This window comes from Nylanderia fulva, unplaced genomic scaffold, assembly GCF_048542155.1.
Source record: "Nylanderia fulva isolate GAGA-0341 unplaced genomic scaffold, ASM4854215v1 Scaffold53, whole genome shotgun sequence".
Classification (NCBI taxonomy): domain Eukaryota; kingdom Metazoa; phylum Arthropoda; class Insecta; order Hymenoptera; family Formicidae; genus Nylanderia; species Nylanderia fulva.
Window position 1 is genome coordinate 110,742 of NW_028190621.1, and position 19,710 is coordinate 130,451.

Sequence of the window (19,710 nt, forward strand, 5' to 3'; positions counted from 1 at the left end):
AAAATTATGTTTTATCGATAAAACAGGACGGCTTTTTGGATCCCCTTAATATTGATTCCGAATAAAAATTCTCAAGAAAAAATATAACGTATGTATACGTGATGGGGCGAGAGAGGAAGGAGAAAGGGTGGAAAAAATTTCTAAGCAAAGTGAATTACCGATGCTGCATCTCGGCAGCAAACACCACCTCTTTCTTCTCCGACAATTAATTTAACCCCGCGAATATTTTCCCTTCTTTTCCTGCGTCCAACCCGGAGACACCTGTCTCGTTTCCTCGCAACTCTCAGGTCTTCCATTCAGATATCAAAAAGAAACAATTGCCTGAGTTATAACATATACTCACACACGTAACTTACCTATCTCTCTCTCTTTCGCTCGAGTTGCTACAAACACTCTTTCACACACACACTAAATCTCTATTCTCTAATTGCATTGTGCATCTACGAATGGGAGCAACAACAATCGTCAGGCTAGCCTGTCGCCCTCGTTTTAAGCGATTCTCACACACGATTATTCATTGTACCTCGACCCTGAACTTATGATTTCACCGCAATAATCGTCTTCGTTCGTCAGACTTCTTAAACAGAGCACGTTCGGTTATGCATATGTGTGTTTGCACCCTGTCTTATATTTCCTATTTTTTTCGACTCTTTTTTTTTTTTTTAGTTAAACTCTCATTGTCCGATTCTATCAGAATCGAAACTGAAAAGGGACAAATGATCCATTAAATCACCGACCATCGATCTCGCAGCTCGAAAGAAATGTGCGATCGATCATCCAATGCACTTTTTTCCCATTCATATTTTGCGCCTCTTTTATGCGCGATTCATTCAAGTAAAAAATAGCGATCTTCATAATGAAGGTATTTAATATGGATGTATCTAGACATTTTTTCTTTTGCAGTTTGATGAAAAAAGACAGTGTTGTGTTTAGATGATTTTTTAAAATTAGTTAGATATAGATGAGATGAAAATATGTAAATCATCTTAGATAAAATGAAGATAATTTTGTTTTAAACATATCTAGATAAAAAATAAAATTATATATGGCGATTCATCTAGATAACTTCCACATATAATATTATTTTTAAGACCGCTAATGTAAACACAGTTGGAAAAAAATAAATTATAAAAGGGATATAAAAGTATATTTATACTTTTATTTATAAATTTTTATCGCTTACTGCTCAAGTTCTATTAATTAAGTATTTTTATGTCCTACGACTCTAAACCAAATTATCTGAACATTATTCTAGATTAGATAATTTCGAAGCTTTTTTCATCTAAGATAAATGCACAGCTACAGATAATATATATTTTTATTATCTATATAAAGACAAGATGACGTCACAAACTTTTATCTAGATGATCATCCATATAATTTAATTCAGATAACAGAACAAACACTGAAAAGAAAAAATACGGGATAAGATGACGCCAAACTTTTATCTAGATGTTCATCTATATAATTTAATTTAGATAACAGAGCAAACACTGAAAAGAAAAAATACGGGACAAATGAAGATCTCCTGGTCGCGTTTATATATATATGAGTCTGCATTATCGCTATTATTAGCATTTTTATTGAAGAGCACTGGCAGAGGTTGTGCGTCACACAGGATGCGTGTCTTTGATACGTATACCTAACGTAGTTTCACCGCAGTCCTCCACAGAGAGAGCGGCGACGCTTGATTCTGGGGCCTCCGTGTTTATCTCAGGCTATATCGCGCAACCAATACAGTGATCAAGTGGAAATAGCGCGACGTAGGTAAACAGTTATAAAACCCTTCCGACATACGCAGGAATAAAACTGCGGAGGAATAAATATATAAGAGAGGAAGAGGAGTACATCGAGTTGGATCTCTCTCTCTCTCTCTCTCAAAGTTACTACTCTGTAAAAACCTGACAAGACTCGGTTCAACTATTTGCATCGCCATGTTGATGATTTTAAAATTAGCTAGATAAAGATGAGATCAGTGTTGTGCTTAGATGATTTTAAAATTTGCTAGATAAAGATAAGATAAATTCATCTTGGATAAGATAAAAATAATTTTGTTTGAAATATATCTAGATAAAAGGTAAAATTATATGGCAATTCATCTAGATAATAATTTTGAAGACTGTTTATGTAAACACAGTTATAAAAATCTATATAAAGATAAGATAGAGCCAGTTTCATTTAGATGATTATCTAGATAATTTTATTTAGATAACAGCAAACACTGGATAAGATAAATAAATTCATTATATATATAAAAGATAAAAAATTATATTGCAATTCATCTAGATAATAATTTTGGAGACTGCTTATGTAAACACAGTTCTAAATTAAATATAAATTATAAAAGGGATATCAAAATATATGTATTCATATTTTTATTTATAAATTTTTATCACTTACTGCTTAAGTTTCTACTGTTTAAGTATTTCTATGTGCCATGATTCTAAACCGAAATTATCTGAAAATTATTCTAGATTAATTTATTAAAGATAATACTTTTTTTCATCTAATGTACAGATGTGTAGAAAATACATATTTTATTGTCTATATAAAGATAAGTCTACGTAAATCGTTTGCCAAAATTTAATTATTTTTATTATTTATTAACAAACGGCAAAATATTTTGAAAAAATTTGTGTCCCTAATTTGAGGTAGTATCGACCGCTAAAAATTGGACGAATTAATGAGGAACGTTTCTCTATCCTATAAATTAGGTGAGGTAAAAAAGTACGTGCATTCGATATATTTTAAATATATACGCAGCATAATAAAATTATTAAAAGAATTTTCTCTCTTATTGTCTCTCTCGGCATCTAGTTCTCCGCTTCGGTTCCTAATTTTTGGTAAAACGCGAGAGCTAATTTCGATGCACGCGTGGCACCAGATTTATGAGGAGAAAGCAAGAAGTCCATGGTAAAAAATGAATACGGCGCGAAAGCCCTGCTCGTCCGACCGTCAAATTGCAATGTCTTCGGATTAAATTTATATGAGACTGCCTAACTCGCCTCTTCTCGAGAAAGTTCGACCCAAATTGTGCCGTAAATATGCAAAAAAAAAAAAAGAAGAAGAACGTCACCGATGTTGGTAAAAAAATATTCCAGATATTATATAATGTAACTAATTACCCGAGTCAAAATTATTCTCCTATTTTCGATCTTAATTTTTAATCTAGCATCTCTGCTTTTTGACACTTGAAATAAAATTAAATAGTCGCCCTTCCATGAAATTATTTACCTTATAATTTTGTCGAAAATCTTGTAAGTGTGAAAAATGGTTCATCTATTAAAAATATAATTTTATTTAGATAAATAAATAAAATTTATCGAAATATATTGTCTAGAACCTATAAATCTGAAAAAAATGGAAATTCAAAAATAAAAGCAAACTTTCAACTCAAATATTTCTCGTTTATTATAGCATAAAAATAATCGACGAATTAATCTGGAAACTCTCGAATCCCAGTAAAATGCGTCGCGAGAGAATATAGTATATACGTAACATACATATATGCCCCCCTGTCGATAGACTCGCAAAAGCGTATACGATACGCAGTTCTTTCATCGTTCCCAAGGGAGAGGGAAAATGTCAAAGTTTTCAACCTCCGTTCATAAGTAACGAGTCGCATGGAAGGGCGGAGTGTAGGTTCACGTGATCTTCATTGTGCTCCCGATGACATTTTGCAACCCCGTTTCGTCGACGATGCTCTTTTTATTTTTCGAAAAAAATAAAATAAAATAAAATAAAATAAATAAATAAATAAATAAACTCGCGTTGTTTCGCTTGTTTAGAGTTACAGTTGAATTAACGTGAAAAGCGACACACGCCGGAGGGAAACATAAAATTTACTAACCCTTTCATTCATCGATAAAGGGCAAAAATGTATAGCTGTACAAGAGTGTATTGCAAATAAAATAATGAAAGATAATTTTAAAAAACAGATATTATAATGAAAGAACGAGCTGACAACCTTAACAGCACACATATCCCGAAGACGTTCAGAGAACATCCTGAGGATATCCTCTGAATGTTCTCTGAATATACTCTGAAAATTCTCTGAATATCTTCTGAATATCCTCTGAATATCCTCTGAATATTCTCTAAATACACACTAACAGCACACATATCCCAAAGACATATTCAGAGAACATCCTGAGGATATCCTCTTAATATTCTCTGAATATTCTGAATATTCAGAGGATATTCAAAGAATATTCAAAGGATATTCAGAGAATATTCAGAGGATATTCAGAGAATATTCAGAGGATATTCAGAGAATATTCAGAGGATATTCAGAGAATATTCAGAGGATATTCAAAGGATGTTCTCTGAACGTCTTCGGGATATGTGTGCTGTAAGTGTGTATTCAGAGAATATTCAGAGAATATTCAAAGGATATTCAGAAGATATTCAGAGGATATTCAGAGAATATTCAAAGGATATTCAGAGGATATCCTCAGGATGTTCTCTGAATATGTCTTCGGGATATGTGTGCTGTTAGGGTTGTCAGCTCGTTCTTTCATTCAATATCCTCTGAATGTCCTCTAAATATTCTCTGAATATCCTCTGAATATCTTTCGAATATGTTATGCTATTAGGATGTTCAGAGAACATCCTGGGGATGTTCAAATGTCCTCTGGATATCCTCTAAATATTTTCTAAATATCTTTTGGATATATTGTGCTATTAGAGAATTGTGCTATTCCCTGTAAATTTTTACGTTGCTTTTCCGGAAGAAATCGTATAATCATTCGAGACGGGGAGAGAAAACGAGCTCCGAACCCCGTCGAGCCGGCGACGTTCCTTTCCCACCCCCTTCAGTCCATACTCGGTTAGGGGTTGAAGACTATCCAGAAATGAAGAAGAGGGCAGATGTTTGAATTCGCCCACGTGTTGGCCGCGTGACGTCACACCCAGCGTGTGGGCGTCGCGAGCGGGAGGCGGCAAGAAGGATGGGGTGGAAATATAGGAAGAGAGAGAGAGGGTCGGAGGATGAGCGGAAAGGGTGGAAAGGAGGAAAGGGGAACGTGCCAAGGATCAATGCAACGGCGGGACCGGGAGGACAGAACCTGAGAATTCCCGCAGGATATCGCGGGATACGCGATCGCGGAGTTCCGATCGCAGATTTAACGTGACGCGAAATAACCCTCGGACACGTCCTCCACCCTCTCTTCTTTCCTCGTCCCCTTTCCTCCCGTAGTCCTCCTAGTCTATTTCCCTTCTTCGTCTTCTCCCACGATCGACGATGCACACGCGTGTCAAGTCCAGTCGATATTATTATATATGGCGCGGCAAGGATTGTTAGAGAGAAAACCGGAGGAGCCCACTGGCCATTATAAAATCGATACGTGCGCATCAAGTTATATAACGTGGCATTTCACGTGCGTTACAATGCATCCTCGTGGAAATTATTTAACGCAACCGCGTTACTCGTCTCTTCACCTTCCGCTCTTACGCAGGACCCCATAACACAAATAGAGCCACACAAGACTTGTTTGAACCACAATCGACCCTTCCTGCGAGAAATATAATTTTAATTTACTGTTTTCTTTTTTTTTTTTCATGAAAAATTTAAACCATCCTTCGCGATATCGCGATTATTAATATGCAATTATTTTATTTTTCGAAGCGTCAATATCTCGCACCAGATACATATAGGATTTTGGCTTTCGATGGAATTGGCTGTTTTTTTTTGTATGCTATAGCTTATGACTTGCTAAATAAAAGATGTAATAGTTTCGAAACTAAATATTCGATAGTTACTGAGTTACAGCCAGTTTAACAACTTACAAAGTTCTAATTTTTCGTGTTTGACTGGCCATCTATTATTTAACTGATTGAGATTATTACATTTTTTGTTCAGCAAGTAAAGTAAGTTACAACATGTGAGAAAATCAGCTGATTCAATTTCACCTAAGATTTTATACAGGTTCAAAAATCCTGTACTTGTCGTATAAAATTGAATCTTGGTGAGACCAGCTGATTTTCTCATGTATTTGTTGGTCAAAAAATGTGATGGGCTCAAAGCTAAATAATAGTTGCTGATTTACAGCCAGTCAAATACGAAAACCTTGGGCCTGCGATTTTATTTTAAATATATCTAGATAAAAGACAAATATATGTCGATTCATCTAGATAACTTCTAGATAAAATTATTTTTAAAGCCGCTTATGTAAACACAGTGATAAAAAATGTAAATTATAAAAGGAATTTAAAAATATATTTTTATTTTTATTTGTAAGTTTTTATTGCTTACTGTTCAAGTTCTGCTACTTAATAATAATATTTTTATGTGCTCTAAAAAAATCATCTGAACATTATTCTAGATAATTCAATATAAATAACACTTTTTTCATCTAACAATAAGACACAGATATAGGTAATACATATATTGTATTTGTATTATCTATTCAAAGATAAGATGAAAATTCCATCTAGATGATGTTCTATATAATTTTATTTAGACAACAGCAAATATATACTGCTCAGTAACTATTCAATAATTTGTCCAGCAGGATATAATATATGAAAGAAAAAACAGCCTTTATATTTGGTGCAGGGTCCTTTTATGAAATTTCACAGGCTTCTAATGTTGCGATCGACGCAGAAAGTCGACCTTCGTCGTGAAAAAAAGTGGTACACAACAGGCGGGCAGAGAGAAAGAAAGAGAGTGAGAGAGAGAGAGAGAGAATATAAGTTATTCCTGTACTCTGCGAGAGTTACACACGACACCTGGATGAGTCGGTTCACAGTTCGCCGATCCCGCGTTTAATCAGCTGTGAACCGCATACATACATATACGCCGTTCTCTCACCTTCGACCGATTTTTCGAGCCAGACGTGGCGATACACAAAAACAAACGCGCCGGCAAAATATTATCGAGGACGCATCAAGTTTGCAAACTGCTTTTTTCGGCAATCAAATAAAACGGAACTGATTTCCCTCTTCCTTCATCAATATTGCGCGTAAACTTGATCACATGTCCATATATGTATATAATATTGTATATTCTCTCTCTTTATTTTAATACAATTTTTTATATAGAAATTTATATAGAAGTTATATATATAATTTATATAGAAATAAAAATGATCAACACAAATAATTGCATGATTTTTGTTAACTTTTCTGTTCCTGTACTAGATCAATTTAATTGCATCAAATCGTACTTAAATGTGTGATTTATTGATATTTTATAGACATTGTGATCGCAGAATAAGCATTGGATTGATCGATTACACGATTTCCTTTTGCAAAGTGTGACACGGGAGAATTTGTTCTCTCCTCGTGTTCATAAACCAAATATCCATTGACACGGAAAGATTGAACTTTCCTCATGCATCGGCTTTCAAGGGCAGAGAGTCGACCTACCAAATATCAGCTCGTCCTAATATCTTCATTACACATTTGCAGAATAAATTCGACGGGCGATTAGGCCATTTTAAATTCCACCATTAGCATATTTTGCCATAAACCCTCTTCACGCGGTAAGAAATTATATTACGATACATCAAAAAGTTGATATAGCAAATGGGTAAAAAGAAAGATCCGATGTGACAAAAGATGTAGTTTATACAAATGTGTGATATTATTATACATCGCATAATTGAAAAAATTAAATCAAACTCGACCGATTAAAAAATTATACTGTCTTTAAATTAAACTGTTTCAATTTTATATCGAATTATAAAAATTAAGAATATTAAAGAGTATGTTTTTAAGAATTGTTTGATTTTTTTTAAATATCTGTAGAAAATGTTTGCGTCACAAAAATAATATTATTCTGTTTTCCCTTATTTCGCGTATAATATAAATTTACTCGATATCCAACGACAAGTTGTACGACTAGAAATAAATATCGAATTGGAAGAATTATTCACTTACCTTTCTCCGACTCGTCCGGCTCGTCACTGGCGCACTCCGGTGTGCTCCGTTCCTCTTCGCTGCTACTGAAACTTCCCGGTTGCTGGACGCCCACCGTTGACGCAGATTGCGCGGAACGTCCGCCCTGTGTTTGATGCATCGAAAGCTGCTGAGAGGGATGTACCGTGCCGCGAACGGAACCGGTCTCCATCGGCGTCTGACCATAACTCATCCCGAGATCCGCGCCTTGATCCTGTAAAATAATATAATCGATGAGTCACAAAATTAAATTAATTTCAAATAGAGATTTTGGTAAACGCACTGTAAAAAAATATGTAAAATTGCATTAAAAATATGTAAAATTACATATGTAATATAATATATTACATGATATATTACATATGTAATATATATTACATAATAGATTACATATGTAATATATATTACATATGTAATATATTACATTAAAATTGTAAAATTACATGAATAATAAATGTAAAATTGCATGATAAATAATGAAAAGGTAAACATTTCTATTATTTATCGTGTATTTTTACCCTTATTATTTATGTAATTTTACATATTTTTGTGTAATATATTACATATTTTTTTACAGTGCGATCCTTGTTACAATTGATCCAAGAGTAAGAGAATTAATTACTTTTAATATAAAATGGTACACTATTTTTTTATTTTGTTGATTTGTATTTTTTTTTTTATCCAGGATGTCTACTCAAACTTTGTATAAAAAATCCCTGAGAATTTCTTGATTCAAAAAATGCCAGATTAATCATAAAATTAAATTTGACATATATACAGTGTAATATATCTTTATCTGAACGCGCTAAAGATATATGAAAAATGAAAATATAAATATAAAAAATAATTTATTATATAAGCGTCTTCAGGAAAAGACTAATTTATTTAAATATTATTTAAAAAATGAATAATTTTCTATGACACTTACATAAAATCTTGATATTAAAAAGAGATCATCGATAACATCATGAGATTTTAATAAAAACTTAAATATTGTAAAAATATATCAGACGTATTTCTAATATGCTAAAAATATTTAATGTAAGATCTTAAAAAAAAACTAATTTTAAGTCTTTTAAAAACTAAAGAGTGTTTAACGAGGACAAGTTAAAATAAAATAAAAAGCACGCGGCCTAATAATAAAAGAGGCTAAATATAGGAATGTATATTTTTTCTTTTTACAAATTTTTCATATTTTAATATAATATCCCTGCACTTCAATGTACTTTGTTCAGCGATGCTCTAGTGCTTTTATTCTATCTCGGAAATCCGATTCTTCCAGTTTCTCAAAATATTTATTTACTACTATTTTTAGCTCATCATTTATGGAAAATCGTTTGTCACAAAGAAATTTTTTCAGCTTTGGAAATAGATGGATGTCAGAAGAAGCTAAATCAGACAAGTAAGACGGATGAGGCAGCAAATCGTATTTTAATTGGACGATTTTTTCCATAAAATGACACTCGTATAGACACTTTTGATCAAAAATAATTTTTTTTTTTTTTTGCTAAACTTCTCTTTTCCTTTCTCTAACTTTTTGAAGATTTTTTTAGTCTATGTAGCTGTTTAAGAGATTGTCTTGATACCTTACTAATTACAATTGTTGATAAAATAATGTGACTTCACCAATTGACTAGATTAATAATAAATGCATTTTTTCTATTCCAAAAAATAATAGTTAAATGACATTTATCAAATATTTTAAAAAACACAAAATATTTACACTTAATATTTATTTTTTTACTATTTTAAAAAATAATAGCTAAATAACATTTATCAAATTAAAAAAACCAATTTATATTGTATACTTAATATATATTTTTAACGCTCACAATGTACATACATATATACGATTGCTAATTTGACTGAATCAATTTAAAAAAGATGTCAATAAATATCCACGAGAATTTCCAAATTTTGCAAAGTAAAAAAAATTCCTGACAATTCCTAATTTTATCAGAAAGTAGATACCCTGTTATTATTAAATTCTTAATAAATATGGCTTTAAACTTCGATAATTTTCTCGGCAAGAATCTTCCGAAAACGATTGGTTTTTCTTACTTGATAGGATCGTTGCCTCTGAAAGTTCTGCCTCATCAGACCGTCGAGTTCGCCTCGGTACAAGTTGGGATCGTCGTCGGGATAGACTGCAGGATGTCTCGGAGTTTGTTGTATCGGGTAAGCGCCGACCACCATGTGGGGCGTCGGCAAAGTTCTCGCGTGGGGCGAAACGGACATTTCCACCCCGCTGTCGCTCGTGGACATACGGCGACCCGAGATCTGGAACCGCAAAACCGAAATTCGCACCGAAATCCGTCGATATATATAACACAATTGACGAGGGGGCGCGGGCTGATCTCTCTCTTTTTTCTTTCTTTCCATTCATAAGTATCTGAATAAATAAAAACGCCACACAGATGCAAAAAATATATATACAGGATGTAACTAAAATCAGGTACACGAAGCACACCATCAGGTGCAGGACAATAAACTAAATCGAAAAGTCCTGAGCCATTTCTTAATCTGAGCTTTATTTTTGACGCTATAAAGGGTTAAAGTTTGCCAATTAGCGCGTCGCTACAACGGAAAACAGCGTAGGCTCCGCCTTAGTAGGCGTAGCCACGCGCTAATTGGTCAAGTTTAACAATTTGTAGCGTCAAAAATAAAGTTCGGATTGAAAAATGGCTCAGGACTTTTCGATTTAGTTTGTTGTCCTGCACCTGATGGTGTGCTTCGTGTACTTTTTTTAGTTACACTCTGTATATATACTATATACGTTGCGAATTTATCGCACCCGATATGACTCTATACATTTATGAAATATATATTCGCGTGCGCGCAAAAGTATGCTGACTTCGTGAATAAGAGAGTGCGCTTCGGAGAAGAATATCGGGGTGAGTGGCGAGAGAGAAACGTTACCTGCTCTTGCTGGGAGTACTGTCTCCTGAGAGGACAGTTTCCGCTTCTCTGTAATAACGGCAAATTCTCTTTCTCAGCCGCGCTGTGCGCCCTCTCGAGTTTCGGTCTTTTATCCCGAGTTTGGTCCGCGAGTCCCTGATGACCACCCACCTGCAAGTCCTCCTGCATTTGTCGCAGCAGCGCGCTGTCCACGGCTCCGAGGCTCGTCTTCGACATCCATTGTCCGGTCTTCGAAAGAAGTTCCTGCTTCTTCCGGCAAAGTATGCACACCCATATCACCTGCAATCGAAAAAAAGTGTGAAAAAAATGTGAAATAGTAAATTAAAAAGTCCCTGACGTATTGTATAAATACTATCATACTAATATTAGACGCAACAAAATTGTTTTTAATTTTCTTTTAATTATTTTGAATTTCAAAATAATTGAATTTGTCAATTTCTTTTTAATTATTGTGAGATTTAAAATCAATTTTATTTTGAACCTAAAACGTAAAAGAATAGATTTTAGGCTCAACAAAATTATTTTTAACTTTTTCTTTAATTATTCTGGAATTCAGAATAATTATTTTAATCATTTTGATTGTAATAATTATTTTGGATTTTAAAATAATTATTTTTAAACTCGAAATAATTAAATTATATATAAATACCGAAATTAGATATAAAAAATACTAATAGGAGATGCAGATACAGATATTAGGCTTAACAAAAATAAATTCCTCTTTAATTATTTTAAAATAATAATTTTAATAATTATTTTAAAATTCAAAGTAATTAAAGAGAAGTTTAAAAATAATTTTTTTGCACTTAATATCTACATCTGGCTCTCATTAGCTCTTTTCATGTTTAATTTTTTGAAAAAAATATAGTATAAGTATATACAATTTTTTTTTACGTCCTGTTTGTGCGAAAACGCGCGTTTCTGGACGAAGTGCGTCCAAAAGGGAAGCTACTTTACATGTCGTCGATTAACAAATGCGCGAAATTTTATATATTCACGAAGCGAAAGTATCTTGAAACTTTATCGATCCAGGTCACCGCGTGCGCTACGAGGATATTAATAGGAAATTACCTATAGGAAGTCGGCCGGTTAGTCCAAGTTAATTGGAATGTATAAAGCGGCGTGAGATTGATTATAGAAGCGAAAGACACACATAAAATCTAGATCCTTCCAGCATTAATCTATCTCTCTCTCTCTCTCTCTCTCTCTCTCTCTCTCTCTCTCTCTCTCTCTCCTCTGTTGGATTCGAGCGCGTTGTTTTTGCACGACGAAGACAATCCGTGTATAAACGTAGTTGAAAATATACGACGTTCTCTCTAGACCGGGCAAGTACGAGTATTTAGAACAATCGTATATTCGCAAGTCTCCGCTACGGAGAATCCTGATATCTCGCCGGCTTTACAGAGGCGGAGAGAAATTGTAAATTCCTCTTTAACGAAGTCTTCGGACCGGGCCATTGCCTCGGGCTATATTCTTATGCAAATCCACGCGGATCTGAGTAACGTTAAATTAAATTGAGCAAATCCCAAGCAGAAGCGTAACAGAAAGAAATATATTCCTGGAATATGTATATACACTATTACAGGGTGAGTCGCACTCTTCTATAATCTTCCCTTATCATTATTATTATTATTATTATTATTATTATTATTATTATTATTAATAACGCTTTAACACTGTTTACTTATTTTTCTCAAACATCAAAATTTGCACTCCATCCAATAAAATAATCTTAATCACTTCCAGGCTTTACAGAATATTACATTCGTTTGTATATATAATAATTTATAATATTTATAAAATTTCCCGACTTGTGAATTAAAATTCATTAAATATTAATAACTTTTTTTCTTAAAAAATTATATTCAATTATATTTAATTTTATTATTAGTAATGAAATAAATCTTGAAAATGAAAAAGATTCCTCATAATCAATTCTAATATAATTATATAGATACACAAAAAAAGAAATGATAAATTAATATAAGTTTGTATGAGACCCTTGACATAAGATTTATCACATTTCAATATTTCAATATCCAAAATTTGCACTCCATCGAATAAAGTCGAATAAAATAATCTTAAAATTATACCTCACTTTTAGATTTACAAATTTGTTCATACAGAATATTACATTCGTTTGTATATAATTTATAAAATATATTTATAAAATTTCGCGACTTGTGAATTTTAATAATCTTTTTCTGAAAAAATTATATTCAATTATATTTAATTTCTTCCATTATTAGTAATAAAATAAATCTGGAAAATTAAAAAGATTCCCCATAATCAATTCTAATATAATTATATAGATACACAAAAAAGGAATGATAAATTAATATAAGCTTGTATGAGACCCTCGACAGAAGAGATTTATCACATTTCAATAAATTACATATAGAAAGTACATATATTCTTATTCACAAGTATTGTGTATCGGATATAATAAAGGTTCACAATTAGCAAACTACCGCTCGAATCAGGCAGTTTATACAGAGAGTGAATAGGAACTAGTAGAATATATTTCATCAAGATAGAGGGTGATGGATGGAGCGTTTAGCAGCAAACTACAAAACAATGCCTATGCAAACTCTCATCGATAACACTTTACTGCCCACTCCTAAGTTGCATTGAGAAAATCACGACGATAGGATCGGTAACATTTCCAAATAACAAGCAAAATCGGAAGTTGCTCCGAAAAGAGGGTGTCGTACACGTACGTACACATAAAGGCGGAAAACTTTAATTATCGTTATAAGAATTCGGATTTCGAACGCAAAGCAACGTCAAGAAACTTTATCATAGTTTGACGATAAAAACCCTCTTTTTGAGAGCAAAGAAAAAGTAATCTACCTAAGTGCTTGTCAACCTACTTGTGTTCGTCTGAAGCTGCGTGCTGGCATGTGATTTGGTATCGTGAACCCCACTTTTTCCATTTTAAATCACACTCGTGTGAATCAAATCTCTGCAGTGAAAGAACATGTGACTTTCTTTGTAACACGCGTGCGACATGTATAATTTCGACCCTCGCGTAATTAAGAGCCTCTAATTATTCTTTTTACATACCTGATAGTTACGTGAAAAAAATATTCTCGCAAAATATTTTATAGTCTTATTTTCGCAATTAATAATAAATATATGCATCCCCTTACATGAGTTTTTTGGAGATTATCGTAATGAGAAACTTAATAAATATAAATAATTTTATTTATCGTGGAAATGTTATTAAAAATAATTTTATAAATCATTTATTTAATTTTAAGTGTAATAATATCATCAATAATCATCAATATTTTCAGCGGCCCGTCGAATACAAAATTGACTATTTATATATAATGTAATAAAATTATTAAATAAAATATGTATATAAAATTAGCTATAGCTTTAATTTTTGTATTATATGTATATAATTTTATATATAATATATAAAAAAATAAAAAATATTTACATAATATATAAAGAAATATTTGTATTATTATATTAGAATAAAAATATAATAATTATTAAATAAAAAATGTGGTTTGTAAATAAAACTGTCTCTGTCGAATAAAAATTATATTATTGACACACGTACAGATGATCATAAATTTATTACAGCGATTATAAATTTATTACAGAGACTTACATTCCTCCAAAATAAATCGAGAACGTCGGGACACGTTTTCTGAGCCCGATTCGCACGTTTCGTTGAATGTTTCTTTAAGAATTATCGGAAAGCTTTCAATGTCGTTTCGGGACGGCAAATTTAACGTTCCAGACTCAAAGAGTTGAATTTCGAGAACCGGAAACAAGGATGAGCGCAAGTGCGATGAAAATGGTCGAATAAAAGTCGCGTACGTGCGCGCGAGATTATTACTTCGATACTCGTTGTGTCGCGGGGGACGAATTTTCCGGGGAAACGTTGAATACAATCGCACGTGCGAAGACGATTAGCTACTCGAGGAGAAAATCTGCCGAGGAAGCTTGCAGCATCAAGAATCTCGCGACGCAAACTGACTCTTAGTCCAGTAAAAATAAATTTTAGTTTTTTGCCATTATTTCGAAAACTATCAATTTTTCGCGAAAAATAGTTATTATCAAAATTGTAGCTCATAAAATTCCCTACAAAAAAGATTTATGTACTTTTTTCGTAGAATTAACTATTTCGAAGATATAGAGCGAAGTAAGTCTGAAAGAAATGCGTGGTGTGGAAAGAAATACGTGTTTTTTACGAACTATAAACATTGCAACTTTACCGCACGTTTTACTCAAAAACGATTAGTTGTACGAAAAAAAAGTATAATGACCTTTTTTATAGAGAATTGTATGAGCTACAATTTTGATAATAGCTATTTTTCTTGCACATATGATAGTTTTCGAGATAATGGCAAAAAACTAAAATTTACCCATAAAAAACGTCCTAGATAAAATTAAGGGTACATTTCAGGATTTTATTAGAACATCGAAATAAAGGTCTCCACAAAAATTCAGTTTCATCCTAATTTTTATGAAGTCAAAGTCTAATTTTAGTGGACTATCTCTCGTCCGCCGGGAGAGAAGAACAAAAAAGAAGAGAACCGAAGAAGCGAGGATAGATGCAGACAAGAAGAATTTGAAGAGCACTTCGTTGAGTTTCCTAGGTAGCAATATGTCAAGAGCTCAACCTCTTTCCGTCTTCTACCCCGAACTTTTCGTTACGAAAACCTTTGAAAAAAGAGAAGGGAACCTCGGACTCGGTCGGACGTAAACGACCATTAATTTGGCGAATCCGCCCGCGTCGGTGATTTGCATTAATTAATTAGGGGCCAATTAATTCAGATTACTTTATCACGACGACGAGTAGGTGCCGCGATACGACGACAATGTGCCGATGACACACACTGACATCGTCATCATCAGCCGTTGACGATACTTGGAAAGAGAAAGATCGATATCAAGCTCGTACAAGTCAATCTGATAAGTCACCGACGACGTCACAGACTCTGATGTACGACACGTAATGTTCGCGTAACGATTCGCGTGATTCTATGATGTCTCTTCGCAGAAAATATGCGAAATTTTTCATCGCGTACGCCAAATCACCTTTTAATGAGATTAATATTGATTGATGGAAAATCTCATTTATCAATATATTCGTTGAGTTGTCTAGCTAATCAATGAGAAAAAAACGAAGAGTAGAGACTCTTGTCAGAGGACAATGTCAATGTGATTGATAAGAAGGCTAATTAGAGCCAATAAAGGAGCGAGTAAAAGAAATCCTGAAGAATTTTTATGTTTAGAATATATATTATTTATTTCTTATTACATAATAAAATATTTCAAAATCCTAAATAACTTTAATTGTAATAAATATTTTAAATTTTAAATAATTTTATAATAATAGGTAATTATATATTGACATTCGCAGAGTTATGTTTTTCATTAATTTATTAAATAAATAATTATGTAATTGATTGTAATGATAATGGCAATGTCATTGTGATTGATAAGAATGCTAATTAGAGTAAAAGAATATTTAATAATTTAATAATAAATAATACCTAAAATTATTTAGAATTTTTTTTACTCGCGTCTTTATTACGCGATACATTTAATAAATATCCCAAATAACATCTAAAATTATCTAGGATTTCTTAGTCGCATCTTTATTTCGCGATTAGCTCTTATTAGCCTTTTTCACTCATATTATCCATATAATGATTCGACATTACATATACATATCGACAATTACCTGTTTTATGTAGAAACGTTTCGCAGAAGAATATAAAGATTTTATGATTAAGGGAATGTAGATTTCTTATGTAAATTACATCGTTATATTATAATTTCTAAGACACAGAGGATCAATGTATATTGCGTTGCTCTCTCTCTCTCAAACCCTCTTTCCTTTGATATCGCTCTCAAAATAAAACTAAAACTAAATCAACTGAATCCAGAGTCTCGCGTCCGGAGGAGGTTTCCGCTTTCTTGAATAATCGTCCTTCAAAGGAAATAGTTTTACGAGACTGTCGCGGGACAAAAGAACCGACCTTTCTTTATTGCCAGCAACCACTTGATGGATGAGAAAGAAAGAGAGAATACGTTCGTAAGAAAAATAACGAAAAAAAAAACACCGGCGTCGAATTTGTCGGACAAACAACAACAATATTCTCTATATTAGTGAAAAAACCGTCCACCGCGATAAGAGAGGCGCTACTGAAGCAAAACAAATATGGCCGCCGCGAATATACACCAACAACAGTTTTAAGTGTAAAAATAATTTCTTTTAATGAAAAAGATGTCATTGTGGCTAGACACACTTTGTGATTATACAAAAGCTATGCCTTCATCAAAAAATATGATCGAAGGCCAGAATGTTATAAATTCCGGCCCAATTATGTGCGGTGTAACTATGAAAAGTCAAGAAAGAATAGATTTATATTCCTTGTCAACAAATAAGTGCCTTGACATCAGAATCTCATATAATCATTGGAACATTATTAATTAATTTTTCAAATAATTATGAGCTAATATTAGATGTATATTCGCGGCGGCCATTTATGATAGTTCACGCGACCACCGCTAGTGTCGCATTGAATTTTTAAGCTCCGAATAGAGCGATGTCTTCACTCGACTTGGAATCGTCCTTCAAAATCAAGTAGCATCCGCTGCAGCTTTCCCCAGATGCTTTCGAGAAAGCCACTTCGGGAGGACCAGCCCTGGGGAATCATGACCGAGCATAATACCGGACCAAGAACGTGCACAAGCTCCGGCTCTCGGTAAATGATGACGGCCTGGGCCTTTGAAACAAGCTGACGCAATTACGCGGTGCCTCTCGTTTTAGAAATCGGTTTGCATATACAATCCGAAATTGGTAGAATTTCAAATGGTATTGCTATTATTAGAGCGGCCCGTACATTACGAATATTATTGTTTGCCACTGTGGATTATCTCCCGGCGTAATCGCGAAAATTAACGACAGAGCGAAATTAATGAATATACGCAAACATACACGGTGGGTCGTTTTAATGTCCCACCCTAAATTTTTTTCAAAAAAGAAATCAATAAGATCATTTTCGAGAAATTCACTAGTCCTCATTTTTTTTAAATAGAAAGCAATTTTTTTAAAAATAAAAATTATAGGTTAGGTTTTATTTTTTAAAAATAAAAGTTATAATTGCTGTATGTATTAATTCAAGATTTTTTCTTAATTTTTTAATTTTGAAATATTAGTTTTCCAACATGTAAAAAAATATCTTCTGCTGAAATTAAATTTTATTTTATGCTTTCTTGGTAGTAATATTCAATGGTTATTACATAATAGTGTTAAATAATTTTAATGAGATTAAAATAGATTATTCACTGCGAGAGATAGAAGATATGACCAAAGTGGGGGTTGTGTTGGAATAATTTCAGAGTTGCTGAAAGGGAATATGTGTACTCGTGTCTCTAGGAAGATCTCATATCTGTTTCAGTAGTTCTCGGACATGTTTGCAAAACACAACTTCCTAAATTAAAAAAAATGTGTATAGAAAAATCCAAAAAATTAATAGATACGGTTGAATTTATCTCAACAAAACCTACAATTTTTAATTTAAAAAATCGGTTTTAATTTTTAAAAAGAGTGATAGTTAATAAATCTGTGACTAATGTGATTTCGCTATTTTGTATTTTTCTTAAAATAAAACAACTTTTATATAAATCCTTTTTTGTAAAAAACGTAAGAAAAAATATTCAAAGTGGGATAATAAAATAATCCACCTTGTATATGTATACTAATTGTATTGATATAATAAGACAAATATTAAGAGCAAGTTTACATCATTAGATCGGCGAAATTTAGACACGCGAGGAGCATTTAAAGAGTTCCGAGGACCGTTTTGGCAAAAAAAACTGCAGATTCCAAAAGTTTTTTACGAACGCAATTTTATCTCCCTACTTACACTCCCTTTAATAACTTTGACCTCTGCACTTTTGCATCCCTCCGATAGGAAGCATAGATCTATATTAGCGTCAAGGGCTTACACTTTGTCCACGGAACTTTTCAGGAGGTTCCTACATATAGAACGCAAGCGGAGTCGCATTCTCTTCGGGTGCTGCTTCAGCATCCGGAGGACGTCAGTTGAGAAACGACAGATGCTAACCTCTCTCCTTCCCTTTTCTCAACCACCCCCGTAAGTCAAAGTACCAGAGTTCTTAGGGAACTTTCGTTAATACCTTATCGAATGAAACAAAATATGTGTTTCGAGGGAGTCGCACATATTTCTTTTTACACCAATTAATTTTTTTTTACACTAATTAGTAATTTATTTTATATCATATTAATTTTATTATAATTTTATTTTATAATTATTTTGTATTAAAATAAATATATATATATATATATGTATATATATATATATATATATTTAATATAATATACATTCGTTTGTGCAAGTCGACGTGCAAAACGAGAGAAATGGTTAAAACAGAGAAAGCTATTCGAATAAAAAAGCGTAAATTTTTTACAAAATAATTTGTTGGTATATCAATTTTATATTTGTTTGGTTTTAAATTTATACTTTGAGAAATATTTCATCGATATACGGGATTTAGAAAAAAGGTCCTAGTTACATCGAGAGACTGTGAAAGTAAACGAAGAACAGGAAGTATTTATTGATTATTGCAATATATATGTATATTTAGATATATTACAGCCCCAATCCTTTCGAGCGAAGGAAAGCGGGCGAGAATCGCGACCGACGTCACAGCAAAATTGCGGAATGACGTAATACGAATGTACTTTTAAAACGCCGATATCTTTGTTAGATGAGGAGGAACGAGGAAGTGACGTAGCGGAATTTACCGAAATTCAAATCTATCTCTCTCAAAGGTTTACGTAATTCTAACGTGAAGAGCAACATTTATAGCAACATTTAAAATTAATATAAATAA

At 32.8% G+C, this 19,710-nt stretch overlaps 1 protein-coding gene across 1 annotated transcript in view; it reads right to left on the reverse strand.

Moving 5' to 3' along the window:
• Rim (Rab3 interacting molecule) overlaps window positions 1–19,710 on the reverse strand; it is a 108,920-nt gene that overhangs the window by 58,763 nt on the left and 30,447 nt on the right. Inside the window, 3 exon segments of the mRNA XM_085487306.1 lie at window positions 7,882–8,113; window positions 9,961–10,179; window positions 10,819–11,097. Of these exon segments, the coding sequence (XP_085343432.1) occupies window positions 7,882–8,113; window positions 9,961–10,179; window positions 10,819–11,097 (730 nt within the window).